The sequence below is a fragment of the Phocoena sinus genome, chromosome 2, assembly GCF_008692025.1.
Source record: "Phocoena sinus isolate mPhoSin1 chromosome 2, mPhoSin1.pri, whole genome shotgun sequence".
Classification (NCBI taxonomy): domain Eukaryota; kingdom Metazoa; phylum Chordata; class Mammalia; order Artiodactyla; family Phocoenidae; genus Phocoena; species Phocoena sinus.
Window position 1 is genome coordinate 143,630,683 of NC_045764.1, and position 20,791 is coordinate 143,651,473.

General features: G+C 37.0%; 1 protein-coding gene across 2 annotated transcripts; it reads left to right on the forward strand.

The window, feature by feature from the left end:
* Window positions 1–4: 4 nt before the first annotated feature.
* Window positions 5–20,625, forward strand: EIF2S1 (eukaryotic translation initiation factor 2 subunit alpha). 2 transcript variants are annotated; one of them, XM_032620909.1, is made up of 8 exons: window positions 5–137; window positions 4,122–4,370; window positions 9,306–9,385; window positions 11,169–11,320; window positions 15,364–15,470; window positions 16,832–16,929; window positions 17,666–17,809; window positions 18,601–20,625. In XM_032620909.1, the coding sequence occupies exons 2-8, from the start codon at window positions 4,130–4,132 to the stop codon at window positions 18,724–18,726; spliced, it is 948 nt and encodes a 315-aa protein (XP_032476800.1). In that variant the 5' UTR covers window positions 5–137; window positions 4,122–4,129; the 3' UTR covers window positions 18,727–20,625. The 2 variants fall into 2 exon arrangements, with proteins under 2 accessions (XP_032476800.1, XP_032476807.1); XM_032620916.1 differs by having other exon boundaries at window positions 16–4,370.
* The last annotated feature ends 166 nt before the right edge of the window (window positions 20,626–20,791 follow it).

Genomic DNA, 20,791 nt, shown 5'->3' on the forward strand with positions numbered 1-20,791 from the left:
GTTGCGCATGCGCGGTGGGGTCGAGCGAAGCGCACGCTGAGGAGAGTCGGCGGCTGCTACGGGTGGATCAAGTCTGGTCTCTCCGATTGAAGAGCGTGGCGCCGGACACCAGTGCGGGATTCACACACATACCTCAGGTGACTAGTCGCCCCGATCGGTTTCTCCAGGAATTCACTTTGGTTGTGTCCAGTGACATGGGTGGTCGATAGAGGGTAGGCCCCGGGCTAACACCCCCTCCTTCTCCCGTCCCTGCGCGGGAAGTGTCTGCACACAGCTGCCACCGCCCGCCGGCTCCGTGTCGGTCTCCCCGTGTAGCAGAGGTGTCATGGTGCGAACGGAGGCCTCTCGTGAAGGGAGGCGGGCCGAGTGACTGAACAGCTCTTTTAGTGTGCTTCAAGTGGGGACGCCGTGAGGTGGGGCGGCCTTGGGAGAATGCCGTGACGCCCCCGCCCCGGGACGCGGAACACTTTGCCCTCTCCGGGCCTGAGAGTTCCATCCTTTTTTTGGTTTTGTTTTTCTTCCGCCCCAGCAAATACTCTCAATTGTAACCAGACCTGGCACTTCAAGGAACCCGTTGATTGGGCCACGATATTGACAAGAGTTGGGTTAAAAAAAAGATCCAAGTTTGTTCCTCTGATAAGTGATATTAAAAAAATCGAAGCTGCTTTCGCCCTGTGTTGCTGGCGTGGTGCGTTTCTGGAGAGAGAGTCGCTCCTTAAGATGGCACTAAAAGATCCTACTGAAGAGTTTATTACTCTTCGTATCGGTTTGCCGTGTTTCAGCACCGATGAGAATAGACTTGTAGAAATACGCGCTGTGATCTTACGGTTAAGCAGAACTAAAACACATAAGATACGGGAATTTTAGGTCCTTTTTGTCAGCGCCCCAAACTTAGGCTACTTTAACGTTCATTAACAAGAAACATTGTTTCTTGGGGAAAAGGTGTAGCAAAGAAGTTTTGTTTTTTCTACCGATTTAAGCTGTTATCCACGGGGAAAAAACCTCGTAACTCTGTGTCTTTCAACAGTTTGGAATTATTCACATAGAGCTTTACTGCCTCTTCTCAGTTCATTGTATGCCAAATGACAGCGATTCTCAAAACATCTCAAAAAGATGCACAGTAATGTTTTTAGAGATGGGTGCTTCCTATTTCAACGACAGTGAACTAGTTTAAAAGCTTTATTTGTGTAGCACTTATGTAGTCAAAACGAGCATTCAGAACATAACTGTCGGGGGCCCGAATCAGAATGATCACGGGAGTTGCCTCTATCACATCATACTTTACTTTGGAAAAGAATGTGGACTTCTGTATCCATTATGGCGACTTGACCATGCAGTGGTTTAAGAAGTCCTGCCTACTGTTTGACCAGGCAAAATTACTGACATTGCAGGGTATTTGAAATTATCTTGGAATTCAGTTCATGTATTTTGAAAGATGGGTGTTCTTTACTGGAGAACACATACAGTATTGTAGTAATCTGACATATTGAGGCTTTGTGGGTTAAACTCTGGAGTCAATGTCAGATGACCTGGATTTAGCTCCTGTTGTACTTAGTAAGCATTTGTCTTTGAGGAAGACATTTAATACTTTATTTTAATAATAAAATAATTGTTTAATGAATTAAGTTACAAAATGGAAATGATACCTCCTTTGCCTTTTAATAGCTTTTATTTGTATAGCACATTACACTTTCCAAATTTTATCACATGTATATTATTTCATTTGATACCCACCACAAAACGATGAAGTACATGGCACACACTAGAAACTACAGTTAATGGGAATGCATTTCTCAAGCAGCCACAGCTAGTAAGTAGGAGAGTGAAGTCTGGAACCCATGTCTAGAACTATTCCCAAAGTCAGGCTATGCTACTTGCCTGACTTGAGGACCCTATTAAGGGTGAAATAAAATAAGTCGAAGTGCTTTAAAAATTATGTAAAAGGGCTGATAGATACTTGATGTGTGACTCCTATTTTCCTGACTGATTTTTTTCAAAGTTACTGTTATTAGCATAATATTTCCATAAATAAGGAGATAGGTTCAAAATCTGTTAACCATTATGCAGGTTCTTTTGCAAAGTAGATTTTTTTTATACTCTATTACTTGTCTTTTACTGGGAATGACATACCATTAGCAGTATTCCTTTATTTACACTGTCTGTTGCAAAGAGACTTGTACCTCCTGAAGCATTAGCATCCATATCTCCCTTCAGGATTCTTTTACACGATTGCCTATGTTCTTTTACAATTAAATTAAGTCTTGCTTCTCCAAAATTATTGGCTTTACTATTTGAAGAAACTTGGTGAGTAAAAGTGGTTAGCACCAGTTAAATCTCTTAAAACTGTTTCATACATTTCCATAACGTTTATTTTTATATCCAGTTTGAAACTTTTTCAGCTCTCAAATTTTAGTACCTTACATGCAGATATTTGACAACAGTTGTCCAAGAAAAAAAAAAGCCCTGTTTAAAAATGAAACAACCAGCTCAGCTGTTTCTTGGTGGGTAATTGAATGTCTGCTTCCCTTTATTTGCTAAATCCCTGTTTTGTCAGGCTTCAAAGAGAAATATATCTCTGCCACTATTATTAATATGCAGCTTTATTTTTTGTTATACGGGATAGGTTAATACTAGAAGTTTGCACTAATTTATAGTTTATGTTCCAGCACTGAATATGTACATTGATAGTGCTTTTTGTTTAAGATGTTTTACTGATTGTCATGTATTTATCAGTGATATTGAGAGAAAATATAGCCTGTTGTATAAGACACAAACTATGGATTCAAACTTCATAGGTTCAGATTTTGACTGTCACTTGTTAAAAGTATATGACAAAACAAGATGCTTAACCCATGCTTCATGTTTTTCATCTATGAAATGGGGAAGACTAGGAGGAAAGTGATACCTCAGGGAGATAGGCAGAGGCCAGATAATACAGGACCCTGTAGGTAGTGGAAAAATGTATAAATCAGTGGGTAAGCCACTAGGAAGAAACATGTGGGTGCAGGTAGCAAGTTCTCAAACTGCTCTGAAGCAGAACTCTGGTGTTCTGTGAGCTGGATGTAGGTGTTCTGTCTTTAAGATAAGTAATGACAGTCTTATTTCCCAATTAATAAGAAAAAAAAATAAGTTAGGTGAAGTTTCACAAATTTTTCATAGGACCTTAGGTCTTATTATTGCCTGTCTTCTGAGCTTTGACAATAGTAAATTAGTTAAGGTTAGCAGAAAAACATGAAAATTATCAACTATGATTAATTTGAGAGCTTCCTTTTAAAAATGTGTTTCTACATATGGTATGATTTTAGGCCTGTGGGTCATAATAGGAGTGGTGTTGAAAATAGGTTGGGTGGATCAAAGGGAGTAATTTTAAGTATATTTAATGTGTGGAGGTTAAGAGAAACTTGAACTTTATAGTAGTGGGAATCTATAAAGCTGTTCTCGAGCTTGGGTATAACTATTCAACAAAAGAGAAGAATATTTGGGAGTAATGGGAAAAGTGGAAGCTAAAAATTATGGTAGTTGTGAATTAAATTCAAGTTTGTTTTAAGAGGAAAAAAATTCAGATTAGTGTCTTTTGTGATTAATAAATTTTTTGTTTTTGTCTTGACGTGATACTATAATTTTGGCTATAATAAATAATGGAGTATATCATTTGATATATGGTTAGGGTTAGGATTTAATTTGTTGGAAGAGTCTTCCCTTCATATAGCAGGCGGTAACATATCCAGTCTTAGCTGACTTGGAGGAAGAGTAGCTTTAGTTTTTCTGACAGGTTTATAATAGTAGTGATGCTTCCTATCATTTGTTATTTCTTAAAGTATTAAAATAATATTTTACTCTTAAGGTATACCTTTAATCCTTCAGTGTAAGGACTTTGTAAATGGTCATTATTTTTTATGATTCCTCTGAAACTGATGGTAGAGAATCACGCAAGCCTTACAAAAATGTGGAGCAAAATAAAAATTAAAGCTTGGTTCCAGAACATTCCTCTGTTTTCTGGTACCATTTAAGAAGTTTAAAGAGGGGAGAAAACCGATAACTTCTTCCAGTGGCAAGATGTGGAAAATTGACATTTAAAAATTTTGACCTTAACTGAACACTTACTTGATTGTTTTGTTCAGATTGCAGAATGCCCGGTCTAAGTTGTAGATTTTATCAGCACAAATTTCCTGAGGTGGATGACGTAGTGATGGTGAATGTAAGGTCCATTGCTGAAATGGGAGCTTATGTCAGCTTGCTGGAGTACAACAACATCGAAGGCATGATTCTTCTGAGTGAGTTGTCCAGAAGGCGTATCCGTTCTATAAACAAACTCATCCGAATTGGAAGGAATGAATGTGTGGTTGTTATCAGAGTGGACAAAGAAAAAGGTAAATGAGAAAAAGATTTAAAATAATTTATATTTTTAAAATTTATATTTACTTATTAAATATAAGTTTATATTTAATATATAAGTATTCATATATTAAATAATTTATATCTGGAAATTTTTGATTTAAAATGATTTATTTTAAAATATATTTTTTGTAAATTGCCTACTGAAGTAAAAAAAAAGAAAAAAAACACCTCCTTTTGTTTTTAAACTCTTTTACATACAGAGTTGTTAGAGAAGGGTGCTAGTTAACCATCTAAACAAGACCTTTTAAGTTAGTAGTGGGTTGTTGTTTTTTTTTTAATTTTATTTATTTATTTCAGCTAAGTTGGGTCTTTGTTGCTGTGCACGGGCTTTCTCTAGTTGCGGCGAGCGGGGGCTACTCTTCATTGCAGTGCATGGGCTTCTCATTGCGGTGGCTTTTCTTGTTGCAGAGCATGGGCTCTAGGCATGCGGGCTTCAGTAGTTGTGGCTCGTGGGCTCTAGAGCGCAGGCTCAGTTGTGGCGCATGGGCTTAGTTGCTCCGCAGCATGTGGGGTCTTCCCGGACCATGGCTTGAACCTGTGTCCCCTGCATTGGCAGGCAGATTCTTAACCACCACGCCACCAGGGAAGCCCAGTAGTGGTTTAATTAGTACATCCCAGGACTAGTTTTTGTGAGCCAAGTAACTTGAATTTTATTCCCAGAGGTTATCAGGATCTTGATAATTGACTCATTGCCAAACTCACCAAACTCAGAGAGACAAATAAGCAAACCAGAGTACTAGTTCATTCATATTTGTCAGGTGCCTTTTTATTGATTTAGAGTTAGATTAGTAATCAGGTTATTGAATAAGTGATGGAAATTGGGCAAAGGTAAGTGGATTTTAGGAATATTTTTTATGTCTTTAAAAAAGCAATATACTGCAGACACACACCCAAAACCCAATATTGTATGTCTCTGATAATCAGAATGTTTGTGACCCCCAGATCCTATGGGATCTTTCCGGCAGAGATGAATAGGTATTCATTTATTTACTTTTCGGGTACCCCTTCTTTGGACCCCTTTAAATCTTCACCTTTGTGAACACAATTTTTCTAAATATATTGTATAATACCATTGAGTAGGTTTTGTCTTCAACTGGCTTAATATAGTTAAGATAATTTGTTTTAGTCATCTTACTATAGTTTGTTAGATTTTAGTTTCAGACAAGTGGTTACTGTCATGCTTAAAAGACCAATTAGTCACCCTGACTGAGCTTGGCTTTTTGAATCTCCTCAGCCACCTAGTTAATTGATACTTCTGCAGATGAATAATTTTATACATAACTGACTTCTTTTCTGATTATAATCTTAGACAGTAAACTTTCGAGGCAGCTTATATTACCCCTTAGGTGGTGCTACCACTTAGCACATTGATTATTCTAAATGCTTTGATATGACTTACTTGTGGCACCCTCCCCAGCTTCCATTTATTAAACTGCTTGAAGACTGAGATTATTCCTTAAACTTGTGTTTTGTTGTTGCTCCAGTAGGACCTCGAATGGTGTCTTATCTTATATTGCTTTCCTATTATATGAAATATATACACAAAAAGGAATCAAATACATTTTCAACTGCCATCAGAAAAAGTGAAAGGGTAAACTTGTATAAGTACAGTATTTACATGTAAAAATTTATTTTCATAATAGCATTGTTTTCATAGTGTTAATTAAAAACAAGAAACAACAATCTAAATTGTGATTATATAAATCATGACACAACCAATCAAGGCAATTTTATACAGAATGGGATCTGAATATTCTGATATGAAAAGATCTCCAGGGTAAGATAAGAAAAAAAGCAAAGTGCAGAAGATCTATAGAAGGGATCCTTTCTGTTACTAGAAGATTAAGTCCTATTGGATAAACCATTCATCATAACTGCTATAAACCCTAAACAAGTATCTGAACGGGTGATAAAAATTACTCAAGGAGAGTGGGAGCAACCAAAAGCAGGCTGAAACTGAAGGCAGGTTGACACTTGGAAGAAAGGAACTGCACTGGATAAATTTTACAGTTTTTTGACTGAGTGCATGTTACAGACAACTTCCAAGCAGGGCATTGACAATTCTAGGGGAAAACATACAGTCTTAATGGCTTGAGAGCCAGAGATGAGAGTTCTGGACAACCACAACAGTTGGAAAGTAGTGATAGGGATTAGAGAAAGGAGAGACACAGAGGGAGAGCCCCCAAGTTTATATATAAATTCTGCTGAAATCTCTGGCCAGCCCGTGAAACTAGTAATACACAGGGTAGACTGCAGCCCAATAGGGTAAAAATCTAAACAAATTTTGTTTGCTTTCCATCTGGGGAGACAGAGCTTATAGTTTTGAATTCAAACAAGCTAACTGCTAAAACAAAAATTCAGTATCCTTGGGAATTCCCTGGCAGCCCAGTGGTTGGGATGCCTCACTTTCACTGCTGAGGGCGTGGGTTCAGTCCCTGGTTGGGAAATGCAAGCCGTGCGGATTAGCCAGAAAAAAAAAAAAAAAAAAATTCAGTGTCCCTAAGAGGAACCTAAAGGAATTCACAATGTGCCACATATATTTCCTAATGTCAAGGATACAACTCAAATTGCTAAATAGTTGAAGAAACAGGAAAATATGACCCATACAAAAAGGTAATCAATGGAGACTGACCTAGAGATCACCCTAATGTTGGAATTAGCAGATAAGCATTTTCAAGTAAATGTTATAACTACTCAAAGATATTAGGAAAATATGCTTAATAGTGAATGAACAAAATGAAATCTCAGTAGAGAAATTAGAAACTCTCAAAAAGAACTAAAATGAAAAATATAATATCTAAAAAATTCACTGGATGGGCTAACAGCAGATAAAAGATGACAGAAGGCTTCTTGAAATTTGAAGGTAGTTCATTTTAAAAAAACCAATCTGAAGAACTGAGAAAAAAAAAAAACCTGTCAACTATCAAAAGCTCTATTCCAAAAGAAGGGGAGAAAAAGAAAGAAAAGAAAATATATTTGAAGAAACCATGGCCAAAAGTTTCCCATATTTGCTGGGGAAGAAAAATGTTTATATATTAGAGAAGCTCAGCAAACCTGAAGCAGGATAAATACTAAGACCACATTTAGGCATACCAAACTATTGAAAAACAGAGAAAGTCTTCAACGTAGCCAGAGGAAAATGATGTTATTTGTAGGGGAACAGTAATACAAATTACTGTGGCATTCTTATTGGAAATAATGAAAGTCAGAGCATTGAATGATATCTGTAAAACACTGAAAGAACACTGTCAAACCAGAATTCTGTATTTGAAGAAAATATTCAACAACAAAAATCAAATGAAAACATTTTCAGGTAAATAGAAACTAGGGGGATTTATTACCAGGTAAGACCTACATTATAAGAGATGGTAAAGGAAGTTGTTCAGGCTGAAGAACTGTGATGGCTGAAATGGAAAATATGTGGGTAAACGTAAAAAACCATTTTCTCCCTCTTTATTTTTTTTTAATGGGGGTGTAGTTGATTTACAATGTCATGTTAGTTTCCAGTGTACAGCAAAGTGAATCAGTTATATACATATATCCACTCTTTTTTTAGATTCTTTTCCCATGTAAGCCATTACACAGTATTGAGTAGAGTTCCCTGTGCTATACAGTAGGTCCTTATTAGTGATCCATTTTATATATATAGTAGTGTGTATATGTCATCCCAATCTTCCAATTTATCCCTCCCCCCACCATCCCCTGGTAAACATAAGTTTGTTTCTACATCCGTAACTCTGTTTCTGTTTTGTAGATAAGTTAGTTTGTACCGTTTTTTTAGATTCTACATATAAGTGATGTTATATTTGTCTTTCTCTGTCTGACTTACATCACTCAGTATGACAATCTCTCCATCCATTCACATTGCTGCAAATGGCGTTATTTTGTTCTTTTTTATGGCTGAGTAATATTCCATTGTATGTATGTACCACATCTTCTTAATCTGTTCCTCTGTTGATGGACATTTAGGTTGCTTCCATATCCTGGCTATTGTAAACAGTGCTGCAGTGAGCATTGGGGAGCTCCCTCATAATTCTTTAAAATACATTTAACTACTTGTCTCATTGTGTACCCATGGGACTTTTATTTATGGAGGTGACTGGTGACATGGAGAGGCCAATGCCATTGAAAGAACATTTTTATTATTAAAGTTTCCCAAGAGATGGGAACCCAGCATGCCATGCAAAGCCACATGAGGAAGCACCAGTTTTGATCAGGAGATAGAAGGAGCAAGGGGAAAGCCTAGGCCAGAGCTTTTACTGAGGTTTCCATGACAAAGGCAAGGCAGGTCGGCGTAAACAGTTTAGGGTTGGCTCATTTGAATAGTTTGGGCAGGGCTTGGTGCATTGGGGCTGTCCCTAGTTGTTTGGTACCTGGCTCTATGCTGGTTTAGGGCATGGGATAATATTGGCCTGCTGTGTGGAACTTTGATGACTTGATTGGGGGTATGGGCTCTAGATTGGTTGATTTGCATGTAAAAGGCTGCTCCCACTGAGGCCTTTGCCAACTCTAAGAATTGTCTAGTGCCAGGCAGGGAAGTCTCTTCCCCAGTCAGCCAGGCCACAAATGTCAGAGCATCAAGAATACAGAAAATATAGTTAATGCAGTTGACCCTGTGATGAATGGATGCCAAATAGACAAATACAGTGTCTTTTGGCTTTAGCTCTCATTTGGATAATTGAAAATTATCCCCTCCACTAAGGTAATAGAATATGCAGTTACATGATGATAAAAATTCATTTCTGAAAACAAAAATCTCTTACCTTGTACTTTTTATGCAGTATTTTGTTGATACGATTTTAGTGGGGAATAAGTGTAGGTATGCCAACCCAACAATCTGGTGGTGGAAATTGTCACAGTGATTCTTTGGCACTTAGAGATAATTTTTTCAAATTTTTCTCATATAGGATATATTGATTTGTCAAAAAGAAGAGTTTCTCCAGAGGAAGCAATCAAATGTGAAGATAAATTTACCAAATCCAAAACTGTAAGTTGATTTGTTAATCAAATTAGTCCACTATTTGATGTGTTTAATAAATAATCTGCATGGTGTGTTCCTGGCAGAAACAAAACCTACATTTTCTGTAACAGTATTACCATTTCTCATTCTGTGTTACGTAGAAAAACAATTTGAAGACTTTACTTCAAAAGAGTATGACTTCAGTGTTCTTGTCTCATGATGTTACTACCTTAAAGCATTGCTTGATGTGTAATATTCTCAAATCAGTACTGGACCATTAGTGTTTTTAAGGTATTTTAGGTTAAATTAACTATGGGTGATTTCAGCTGATTGGGCTTGTCGTAGCATGTAGTTTTTGATTTTCAGCTCTGTTCTGGGATAAGGATCACAGAGACAAGCAGCTGTTGTTTGTTAAGAATGAGCAAAGGTCGAGCTTCCCTGGTGGCGCAGTGGTTGGGAGTCCGCCTGCCGATGCAGGGGACACGGGTTTGTGCCCCGGTCTGGGAAGATCCCACATGCCGCGGAGCAGCTGGGCCCATGAGCCATGGCCGCTGAGCCTGCGTGTCCAGAGCCTGTGCTCCACAACGGGAGAGGCCACAACAGTGAGAGGCCCGCGTACCACACACAAAAAAAAAAAAAAAAAAAAAGAATGAGCAAAGGTTTGTAAAATGTCTTTGAATCCAGGAAAGCAAGGCAGGGCCTGTTACTTAGTGTGGTTCTCCACCCCACCTCTCACCCGCCTTAGTTTTTTTCCTCTTCTTATTAGTTTTGCTGTAATTTCCTCAGTAAGCACTAATAAAGCAAGGACAGTCATTTCTTCATTCTCATCTTTCTGTATTTTTCTGTTCTCTGGTCCTATTTAGATTTTCCTTTATTCCCTAGATCCTCAGTGCTTATTGGCAGTTTCCACTGGTTCTGTTTTCTCTACCCTTCTCTTGTGTCTTTTGTTCCTCTGCCATGTGTGTTTCTGTCCTCAAGATAAAATGCCAAGAAAACAGTGTTTACATGAAGAAAAGATTTTTAAAATCTTGCTTAACCCCAGTAAAAGAGTATAAATCTAAAAGCCATCAGACCATTACCCAAATCTTTCAAGTCCCACCAAGTCCAGATCTGAGAAGCACTGCTCTAGGAAACTTCCTTTTTGTTTTGTTCCCCTAGGATATTGCAAAATGAGCATAATAGATCTTATTAGGATAATAAGACAATAGAATGAAATAGCCGATGTTAGTACTTTTCCTCACTCAGATTTTGTGTGTAATTAACATGAAGGCCTTTTTATACTCTTTGTCTTCTTTAAGCCTTTTTATGTTTAGGAGATTAGGAAAAGAGTTTGGCAGCAGGTGGGTAGGATTGAAGGATAACTGTTAAATGATAACAGAGCAAAAGAAATAATAAAATCTCCATCCAGGTTCCACGCTCTCATGGAGTAGTAATAATACTATCTTACATTTTGATCCGTAAGACCTCACTACAGTAAAAAGGAAAGATACTAGTATCTCCCTTTCCAGTTGAGGAAATATATTCAGAGAGGTTTGTTTGTCCCAGAATTGACTTGATCTGGGTCTTAGGTTGTAAATGCTATACTACTTGTACTTGTTATACCCACTTGAGTTGGTTATTATGGAAAAGCGAATATTTCTCTATGGAGAAAGAATTTGTGTGTGGCAATCTTTTGTTGTTAAGGAATTAGTGTAGTCAAATTAACCAAACGTTTGTTTTTATATGCTATCTACTAAAATGTAAAAATACCTTTTTTTTTTAATATAGATCTCTTACCTTTGAATTGTTGAGCTCTTCATTTTGTTTCTAGGTTTACAGCATTCTTCGTCATGTTGCTGAGGTCTTAGAATATACCAAGGACGAGCAGCTGGAAAGCCTGTTCCAGAGGACCGCTTGGGTCTTTGATGACAAGTACAAGAGACCCGGATACGGTGCCTATGATGCATTTAAGCACGCAGTCTCGTAAGAACACCTTCTTAGCTCTGCTTCTCCATTGATACTACAGCTGCTGGGTCTAGCACACAAGTTGAGAGCCTGACATTTAATAGCATAACATTTATGTATTAAGTCCTTGCCAAATTTAGATTAAAATATTTTAGTATAATAGGCCCATGATATGGGCCAGTCCTATAAAGCCGAGCCTATATGATTTGGTATACCATAGTTATGTAGTTTTGTAAACCATATGGTTTCATCTCACACTACTGTCTTACATACTGTCCTCTCCTAGTTTTGTTATTGTCCTAGGTGACTTCAGGGCCAACATAGATGTTTTGTTTAAAACTTGTTTTCTTTACCTCAGTTCCTTAGACCTTCAGCCCATGCCACATTAGCTAGTCTTCCATATAGCCTTACCCTGGGTCTTACTGTCACCAGGATTTGCTCTGTCTCCGAAACCTTTAATTCACACATTCTGTTCTTTCACCACAGCCTCCTGTCCTTCCAGCTCCCACAGTTAGTCCTACTCTGTGTCGTTTTAATTCTTATTATTATCAGGCTCTGATTCCAAACCTTTTTTTTTTTCTCCCTTTTTCACCCTTTCCTGCCTTCTCTTTCTTATTCAGCATAGACACACCATGGTCCATCATTTCAACAACTTTCTTGCCAGTGTCATGAGTTTTGCCCTGTTTTTCCTTCTGTTACATCCAGCCTTGGAGCGATGTTCCTGCCTTCTCTGCACTTGTAGACTGCTGGGTGCTGCTAGGAAAAACCACAGTCTTGCAGGTTGGTGCCACTGCATATTCATGGTCTCCAACCTCAGCTGGGCCTTAACTGCTGCCCCACATTCTCTTTACTCCTGGTCACTTCTTCCTCTCATTCTTAGATTGGCTATTTTAGAACTTCTCCACACTCTTCCTCAGATACCCACTCTGTCCCTCTCCTCTCACTCTCACCTGGTGCGCTCACTACCTAAAAAAGAAAGTAGAGGCCATTGCACAGGATCACCTCTACTTCCACTTTCTCAGCCAACTTATCTGCATCCCACCTGTCACTACCTCCTGTGCTCCTGTCATACTGGAATTCGGATCCTTCCTGCTCTCAAAGTAATCTTACCACCTGTGCCCAGCTATTCCTAAGGGATGTCTTTCCATCTCCTATTCCCTCTCTTGGGTCTTCAGCCTTTTTCTTTATTGGTTTTGCTCCATCAGCATAAAAATATGCTCAGATTTCTCCTATTTATACTAAAAACAAACTTTTCAACCTCCCCCCTACTTTCTCCTGTCACAAGCACTGTGTCCTCTCTTTTTAACAGCCAGATTTCTTAAGTTCTCTGTACTTACTGCTCTACTTCTGCACCTCCCAGTCCTTCCTAGATGTTAATACCTCACAAGCAGCCTCACCACTGCATTGTTACTTTCCCAGCCCTTGTGCTGCCAAGGGTTATTGGTCTCCTCAGCCCTCAGAATGGCCAAGTGGGGCTTAGAACTGTTAGAACCTCCATCAGGCCTACTCATCAGAGGCTCCAAATACCTTCTAGTTTACCCCCTCCCCTCATGTGACTTTTTTTTTTTTTTAAATATCACCTTGTGGGAAAGGTGAGAATAATAACAGCTAACATTTATATAATTCTCACAACAACCTATGGTATAAGTGTCATTATTATTCCTATCTTATAGATGAGGAAATTGAGATGAGATTAAATTGTCCAAGTTCACACAGCTACCAAATGGTAGAGCCTCAAACACAGGCATTGTAGTTATGCTACAGAGCTTATGCTATTAACCATCAAGCACTGCTTTGTATTTCTGTCCTCCCTGACTTCAGTCCTGGACTCCTCAGTCAGTACATGTCTTACCTTGGTTTGCTGTCATTATCAGCCCCGCTTACCTCTCTAGCTTCTGCCTCCACCCCGTCTCCGTTACCACTCTGCATTCTTAACAAATAACAGGTTACATTCTTAACAAATTAACATTCATCTTAACGAATTAACATTCACTCATCACCGTTCACATTCTTTTCTTGCTTCATCAGACATGTTGCAACTGTCCAGATTTAACTCATGATAATTCTGTGCCACATGTGCTTCATATTTTTTCTCTTAATTAAATAATTAAATATAATTTCTGAGATTGTTGGAAACGATATTTTATTCCTCCCAAGACGGAATTCCGGTCACTTATCAGTGGTAACCACTATTCTGAAATTAGTATGTATCATTATCATTTATATACATATACATGTGTGGGTAGGTTATGAAAAGTATGTATAGAATCTTTTTTATGTTTAAATAATTTGTTTAAACAAAAAAAAATTTATTTTATCATTGTAACAAGATTTTCTGTACTTTACATTTTTACTCAATGCTATTATTGACCAGAATTTCTCCAAATTGATAGATGTATGCCTACTGCATATTAATTTCTATATAGTGTTTCATTGTGAGAATATGCTTTATTTGTTCCTCTATAAAGAGATTTTTACATAATCCCCTCCGCCCTTTTATCCCCCTACTTTTCAAAACTGCTATGACGAATGTCCATGTACATGTCTCTCTGTACAATGTTTGGGAATTGCTAAGATACCTAGGAACAGAATTGTTGGGTCATAGGATTGATTATATGCACCTTTAAATTTACTTAGTTTTGCCAGAGTACTCTCCAAATTGGTTCTACAATTTATATTCCCTCTTCATCAACATTTGGTATATATCTCAGATTTTTTTGCCAAACTGATTGACATACAATAGTGTCTTGTTTTGATTTGCATTTTGCTGGATGTTGGTAAAGTTAACAGCATTTCATATGTTTATTGACCATTTGTATTTCTTCTGTGAAACATCTGTTTATCTCATTTCCTCATTTTCTGTTGGTTTGTCTTTCAGTTATATCATAACTTTCTTAAAACTTTAAGTTCTACCTTAGCTCGTTAAAATCCTACCATTCTTTTAGTCGTCATTTCATTTTTTCCATTTGTTCATTCGTTCAGCAAACATGCCAGTGACTAAGACTGTGGTCCCTGTTTGTGGCACTTACAAGGGTCAGATGAAATGCCACTTTACCCTTGAAGCCCTTCCTGACCCCACTAATATCTTCCTCTCCTCACCCCCAGGGATGCACTTCTGTTTGTTTTTTAAAAAATTTTTTCCATGTTTTTGTTCTTTTTAAGCTCCTTGATGCAGGGACTGCTAATTACATGGAAATGCTGAATTATAGTGGGATGTGAGACGTATAAGCATAACTCATTTTATTGCACTTCGCATATACTGTGTTTTTTTTAACAAATTGAAGGTTTGTGGCAACGCTTCATCAAGCAGGTCTGTTGGCGCCAGCTTTCCAACAGCGTTTGCTCACTTCATGTCTCTGTGTTACACTTTGGTAGTTCTTGCAATATTTCAAAAATTTTCATTATTTTGTACCGTGATCTGTGATCTTTGATGTTACTATTGCAAAAAGATCACATCTCTCTGAACACTCAGATGATGGTTACCTATTTTTAGCAATAAAGTATTTTTAAATTAAGTTATATACATATTTTTAGACATAATGCTATTGAACACTTAATAGACTACAGTATAGTGTAAACATAACTTGTGTATGCACTGAGAAACCAGATGTGTGACTCACTTTATTGCTATACATGCTTTATTATGGCAGTCTGGAACTGAACCCGCAGTATCTTCGAAGTATGCCTGTATAGGCGACATTTTAAATTGCTTGCTTTAGCCAGATCTCTAAAATTTTTCTTTTAATAATAATCAATTGGATGTTTTCTGTTTGTCATACAGGCCTAAACGCTTTACTTGCATTATCTCATTTAATACTACAATCCAGTGAGACACACTGTTTTCATTCAAATTGTACATATTTGGAAATTGAGGTCTAGAAAGGCCCAAAAACACATAGTGATTAAATTGTGAAGCTAGGATTTGAACTCTAATTCTGACACTGAAGGCTGTGCTCTTAACCATTATTCTGTGGTATTATGTTTGGTGTCCTAATTATCAGTAAAGTAACCTTGACATTTTGTTTTGTGTATATGTGTGTTGTTTTTTTTTTAATTATCAGAGACCCATCTATTTTGGATGGCTTAGATTTGAATGAAGATGAACGGGAAGTACTCATTAACAATATTAATAGGCGTTTGACTCCACAGGCTGTCAAAATTCGAGCAGGTAAATGATTTTTTAAATGATGTTTAAAATATTTTGCATGTACCAAAAAAGCTGTTACAAAATGAGCCTCACCAAAGAATATGTTGCTACATCAACATCTACCTTTTTCTAAATGTTTTTCATAACAAGAAAAGTTAAAGAAATTAAGTTATCTTTGCTTTTACAGAATTATAAAATACATATATATTGACGCAAGTAAATGAGTTCAGCTAACCTTGTTAGCCCGCTTTCTGGGGCATGGGGGGTGGCGATTATTTTGTTTTAGTGCATGCTTTAAAATTCCAGCAGTCCAGTAATATCCTCCCAGGCCTCTGGATTAACCACTGTTATGTTAGTTTGCAATATATTCTTTCAGCAGAGATTTTTCCTATCCACATATGGTGTACAGGAATGTATGCTGTTTATATTCAGATGTAAATTTTTATGTTTTTATAAGGATGGATACTATGCAGAATTTTCTTCAACTAGCTTTTTCCACTTGGTGTATCATGGCTGCCCTTTCATGTAGAACACGGGAATCTTTCTCATTTTGAATAGCTAAGTAATATTCCATAGAATGATAAACCTTGATATAAGCCAGTTTCCTCTTGATGAGTGTTTAGATTGTGCCAGTCTTTTTACAGCAGTTGACCCTTGAGCGACGTGGGTGAGTTAGGGTCGCCCACCCTCTGTACAGTCTAAAATCCACATATAACTTAGCCCTCCGTATATGTGGTTTTGAGTCCAAGATTCAACTACCATGGTTCATGTAGTGTTGTAGTGTTTACTGTTGAAAAATTCTACTTGTAAGCAGACAATGCAGTTCAAGTCTGTATTGTTCAAGGGTCAACTGTATTACAAAAAACACTGCAAATTAACACCCTTATACACATACACTTAACCCACTTATACAAGTGTTCGGTAAGGCAGATTCTTAAAAGTAGAATTGCTGGGTCAGAGGGTATGCAGTTTTTAAACTGTTGTAAACAATTTGTAGTTATTATTTCATTCAGTCTTCATCACACTCCTCCTTATCTCCATTTTACAAATAAGGAACTAAAGCACAGAGGGGTTGAAATCATGACTTTTAACCCAGACGTAGCCAGAATTCAAGGTGTTCGTTAAATTTCTCTTTTTTTTATAGTTTCATCATTCATCATTCAGGGGCTTGATGTGAATGAGAAGATACAATTTCAGTGCATATTCAGATATTTTTAATTATGAAAATTAATGGCTGGGATTGATTGATAATTGAAAGGATGATGAAAGCTTTCATACATATTTGAATACTAGTGTATTTGTCATGTCTCTGATTTCTTTTAAACCTCTAAAAAAATTTTTGCATTTTTTTGGTATAAGCTTTTGAATTTTTATAATTTTAGATATTGAAGTGGCTTGTTATGGTTATGAAGGCATCGATGCTGTAAAAGAAGCCCTGAGAGCAGGTTTGAATTGTTCTACAGAAACCATGCCCATCAAGGTGAGTAGTCAGTTTTTTCCCTCCCTGATAAACCAAAATCACCTAAACCAAATCAAACCAGATTTTTTTAATGATCATGTCTCATAACAAATATTATGAAAAGTGGTTCTTGATATGATATTTCTAGGAGATGTTTACAATTATGTGTAGGCTTTTTGTTGTAGCTGCTGCTACTGTCACAGTGGATGGAGATTCCTGTTGGTATTTAGTGCCAAGGGGCCAGCTGTGCTAAGCCTACTTTACAGTAAAGAGTCACTGTGCCCATAATGCTCATAGAATCTTGAAAAGAGCAACTTATTCTCTCATATTCACACAGAGCTTTCAAGATGTTTGCCTTGAATCATTCATTAGCAATAAAATTAACTGGATGGTTGTTATTCAGAATCTCATAGAAGAATTTCTTCTATCAGTTTAGTTTGGAACCAAACAGGAATTTTAGAGACAAATTATCCATTGTGCCAATGATAGCTATAGTTAGTTTAGCCACCAAAGACCCAGAAGTCATAATCCTTCATATTTGGTATTGCAGTAGCCTGTTTATACTACTGGATTAGATCATAGTATCAGTTAGCTTTGGCTACTTTAACAAACTACTCCAAATTGCTGTGCTGCAGAATTGGGAGTAAGATTTGGGGTGATTTGTTGTTAAAGCAGCAGATAAGCAAAACGATTCTCGAACATCCTCATTGTTGTGTGTTGTATAGGTACATTCATAATTGAATTTTGTCTTCCTTAGATTAATCTAATAGCTCCTCCTCGGTATGTAATGACTACAACCACCCTGGAGAGAACAGAAGGCCTCTCTGTCCTCAACCAAGCTATGGCTGTTATAAAAGAAAAGATTGAGGAAAAGAGGGGCGTCTTCAATGTTCAAATGGAGGTGAGGTCAATACTGGGGTGTTTTGCCTTGTTCTTAAAGTTCTTAAGAAATTTAAATGATCTAAGTGATTTGCATTCTAAAATATCTAATCGGAGTCATTTTAAAACATGAGATACGTTTAAGATTACAACTCCCCTAAGCATAAAATAATCATTGACTCAGAGAGTTCCTAAAAGGGTGTTTATAAGTAAATAAGAACTCTCATGGGATGGTTATTCAGGATTGTGGTCACTGATCCCCCAAAAGGAAAAAAATATAGACAATGAAAATAAGTGATTGGTTATTGCCAGAATTTAATGTAGAATGCTTAAAATTTGATTTCAGAATTAAAAACAAGAATAGTCTCATACTTTCCTCATCTCAACAAGAACAAAAACTAATTTTCATATATAATTTTCAAAACAGTTTCTTCTGTGGAAAAGAAAAGTAATTTATTTTGAAGCCAGAAGATGCATTTTTACAGGACATCTTTTTGTGTATTTGAAAGATACAGCCACTGCAATTATTTTCATATATTTTCCGTTCTAGCTTGTTAGAAATTACAGAAAATGTATTAGGTTTTAATATTTATGTTTTCTTTTCCTGTATTGTCTTACTCTCATAAATTTCTTTTATTATTTATCTCATGGAATTTATTGATGATATTTCAGCACTCAAAAGTGAACAGATAGGGCAGAGTTGTTAGCAAAGTGTTTTTTTAAGAGTTAAAATACCAGGCAGTAATACTATTGAAATTGAATTTGTGTACTGTTTAACTACTTCACTTTGAAATTGTGCCTCTGCTTCCACAGCCCAAAGTGGTCACAGATACAGATGAGACTGAACTTGCAAGGCAGCTGGAGAGGCTTGAGAGAGAAAATGCCGAAGTGGATGGAGATGACGATGCGGAAGAAATGGAAGCCAAAGCCGAAGATTAACTTTGTGGGCAACAGAGTCCAGTTTAAGGAACACAAAGCAGCCTTCCTGGCTGTTAACCCTAGACTTGAAAGTTTTCCAGTATTGAAAACTTCAAAGCTGAATATTTTTTATTTCGAAGTATTTAAATGTTCCAACAGACCAAAACGTGAAATGCCCTCCTAAATGTCAGCTGTTTTCACACAGTAGCTCTGACACCTTGAGCATTTTTTAAGGGAGTGGCCTGATTTCACTAGAGACAAATCTTTAAGAACAGTCATAAAATGGGGCGTGTGATTTCCATTTCTGATGTCTCCAGATTGGCACCCCTTTGTAGTTCAGTGCCTCCATGAGATTTACCAGGGGCACCCAAAGCAAATAGTCCTAACCTTTCTATATAAAATGTATCAAGCAAACATTAAATAAATTTCTGGGATATTTAACCATAGGTTTCTTCCTTATTGTCACCAGTTAAAAGCATTATGATTACTAAGACCCTAATTCTGTTATCTTCATTTTATTTGAAATGTAGTAATATAAAGGCAGGTGACCTAAAGGATCAATATAGCAGATCCTTTCAAAGGGAGGGTTTAGAGAACATAATTTTAATTAGTGAAAGTTTACTCCTAGGGGGAAAAAGCCTTAAAATGCAACTAAAGAATTACATTGGTTGTGTGCCTTTTACCTATTTGAGACTGATGACATGTGGTATGAGGGAGAATTTATCACACTGGTCCTTGTTGGTGTACTAAGCTGCTTGCCTTGAGTTTGTAATTCAGGGTGGTAAAGGTTTTAGGGGTGTTTTTTTTGTTTTTTAAGAAAAAGATGCTGCTTTTTAAATTAAGTTATTTGAGTCTCATTGCCCAACTTTTGATTTTTTTTTCCAGTAAAATATTTGCTAGGTGCCACCTAGAAGCTTCAGTTCTCTTCATAATAGAGTGGGGATCTGTTTGAACACAATTACAATGGTTTTTCTGTGTTTCCATCATTTTTTTCTTTAAGAGCTGATTGTTCTAAAGGTAAATAAATAATATATACAAAGGTAAATAAATTTCATAGATAACGTATGGTTTGCAGTTACAGCTACAGTAGCCAGGGTGTAGAAAGTCTTAAGTTAACTTTGGTCTGCTTCATAAATTTAATCTCTTAGGGTACTTGAGGTACTATATAAATTAATTTTACTAATCATTCCCAAGAAATACTTAGAAGATTAAACCTAACCCACCTTAGTCAATCCAGGACTAGACTTACCTCAGTGTTAAAGGGAATGGAAAATAGAAGAGTGTGTTGGTGAGCCATTTGAGCCATTTTTGAAGGTTTGTCCCTTTGTTTAATTTAGCAGCCTCTACTAGCTCTTTAAATCCAGAAGTCTAATTTCATATAACCGTTTCCACGAGGGAGCCATGATTGCTGGCTTGCATACTGGGAATATTTAGAGGAGAATCTGGCACATAATTTTCACTTCAGTCTTTCTGAGGAGTCAAAGAAAAGTCTATAAAGCTCACAGCATCAAGAATGTTATCAAACTGTAACAGGTGCTCCTTAAATGTTTGCTGTAAGCAGAGGAATTGAATTTTCACTTTGTTTACTGAATTTTTTTTTAATACTTCAAAAGCCATAACTGTCGAGAAATACCGGTGGCATCAGTGGTGAGTGATTTTATCCCATGCAGGTCTTTTGCTCAGTTATGCAACAATTTTGCAAATTTATGACCCTTATGAGAAAAAAGATCAATACCTCACTGATCATGAAGGAGAGAACTAACTCAACTCACCCTGGTGACCTAAAAGTATCACTTTCAAATATGAGAACACATCACACCCAGCTCCAAATAACTTGAACAGATTGACAAAGACAATTGACCAGTTTATCCAAATGGATCTCTCCCCACAAAGACTCTTCATTAAAAATTGACAATTTCATCTACTCCCCATGCCGCCTTTGAGGTCAAGCGGTTATTGACTCAACTGAAAATAGTTTGAGTCTCCATTAGGCATAATTAGTTGAAAATCTTAAATGGCCTGGAAAAATATGAACGCAAACCATTTTTCATGTTTTCTAGTAAAACAAGACAAGCCATTACTTACA

Bases quoted from the DNA above. Each gene is read 5' to 3' on its own strand.
- EIF2S1 (XM_032620909.1), top strand. From the start codon at position 4,130: ATGCCCGGTCTAAGTTGTAGATTTTATCAGCACAAATTTCCTGAGGTG. The intron at 9,386-11,168 runs GTAAGTTGATTT...TTTTGTTTCTAG, and splicing joins AATTTACCAAATCCAAAACT to GTTTACAGCATTCTTCGTCA. The intron at 15,471-16,831 runs GTAAATGATTTT...TTATAATTTTAG, and splicing joins GGCTGTCAAAATTCGAGCAG to ATATTGAAGTGGCTTGTTAT.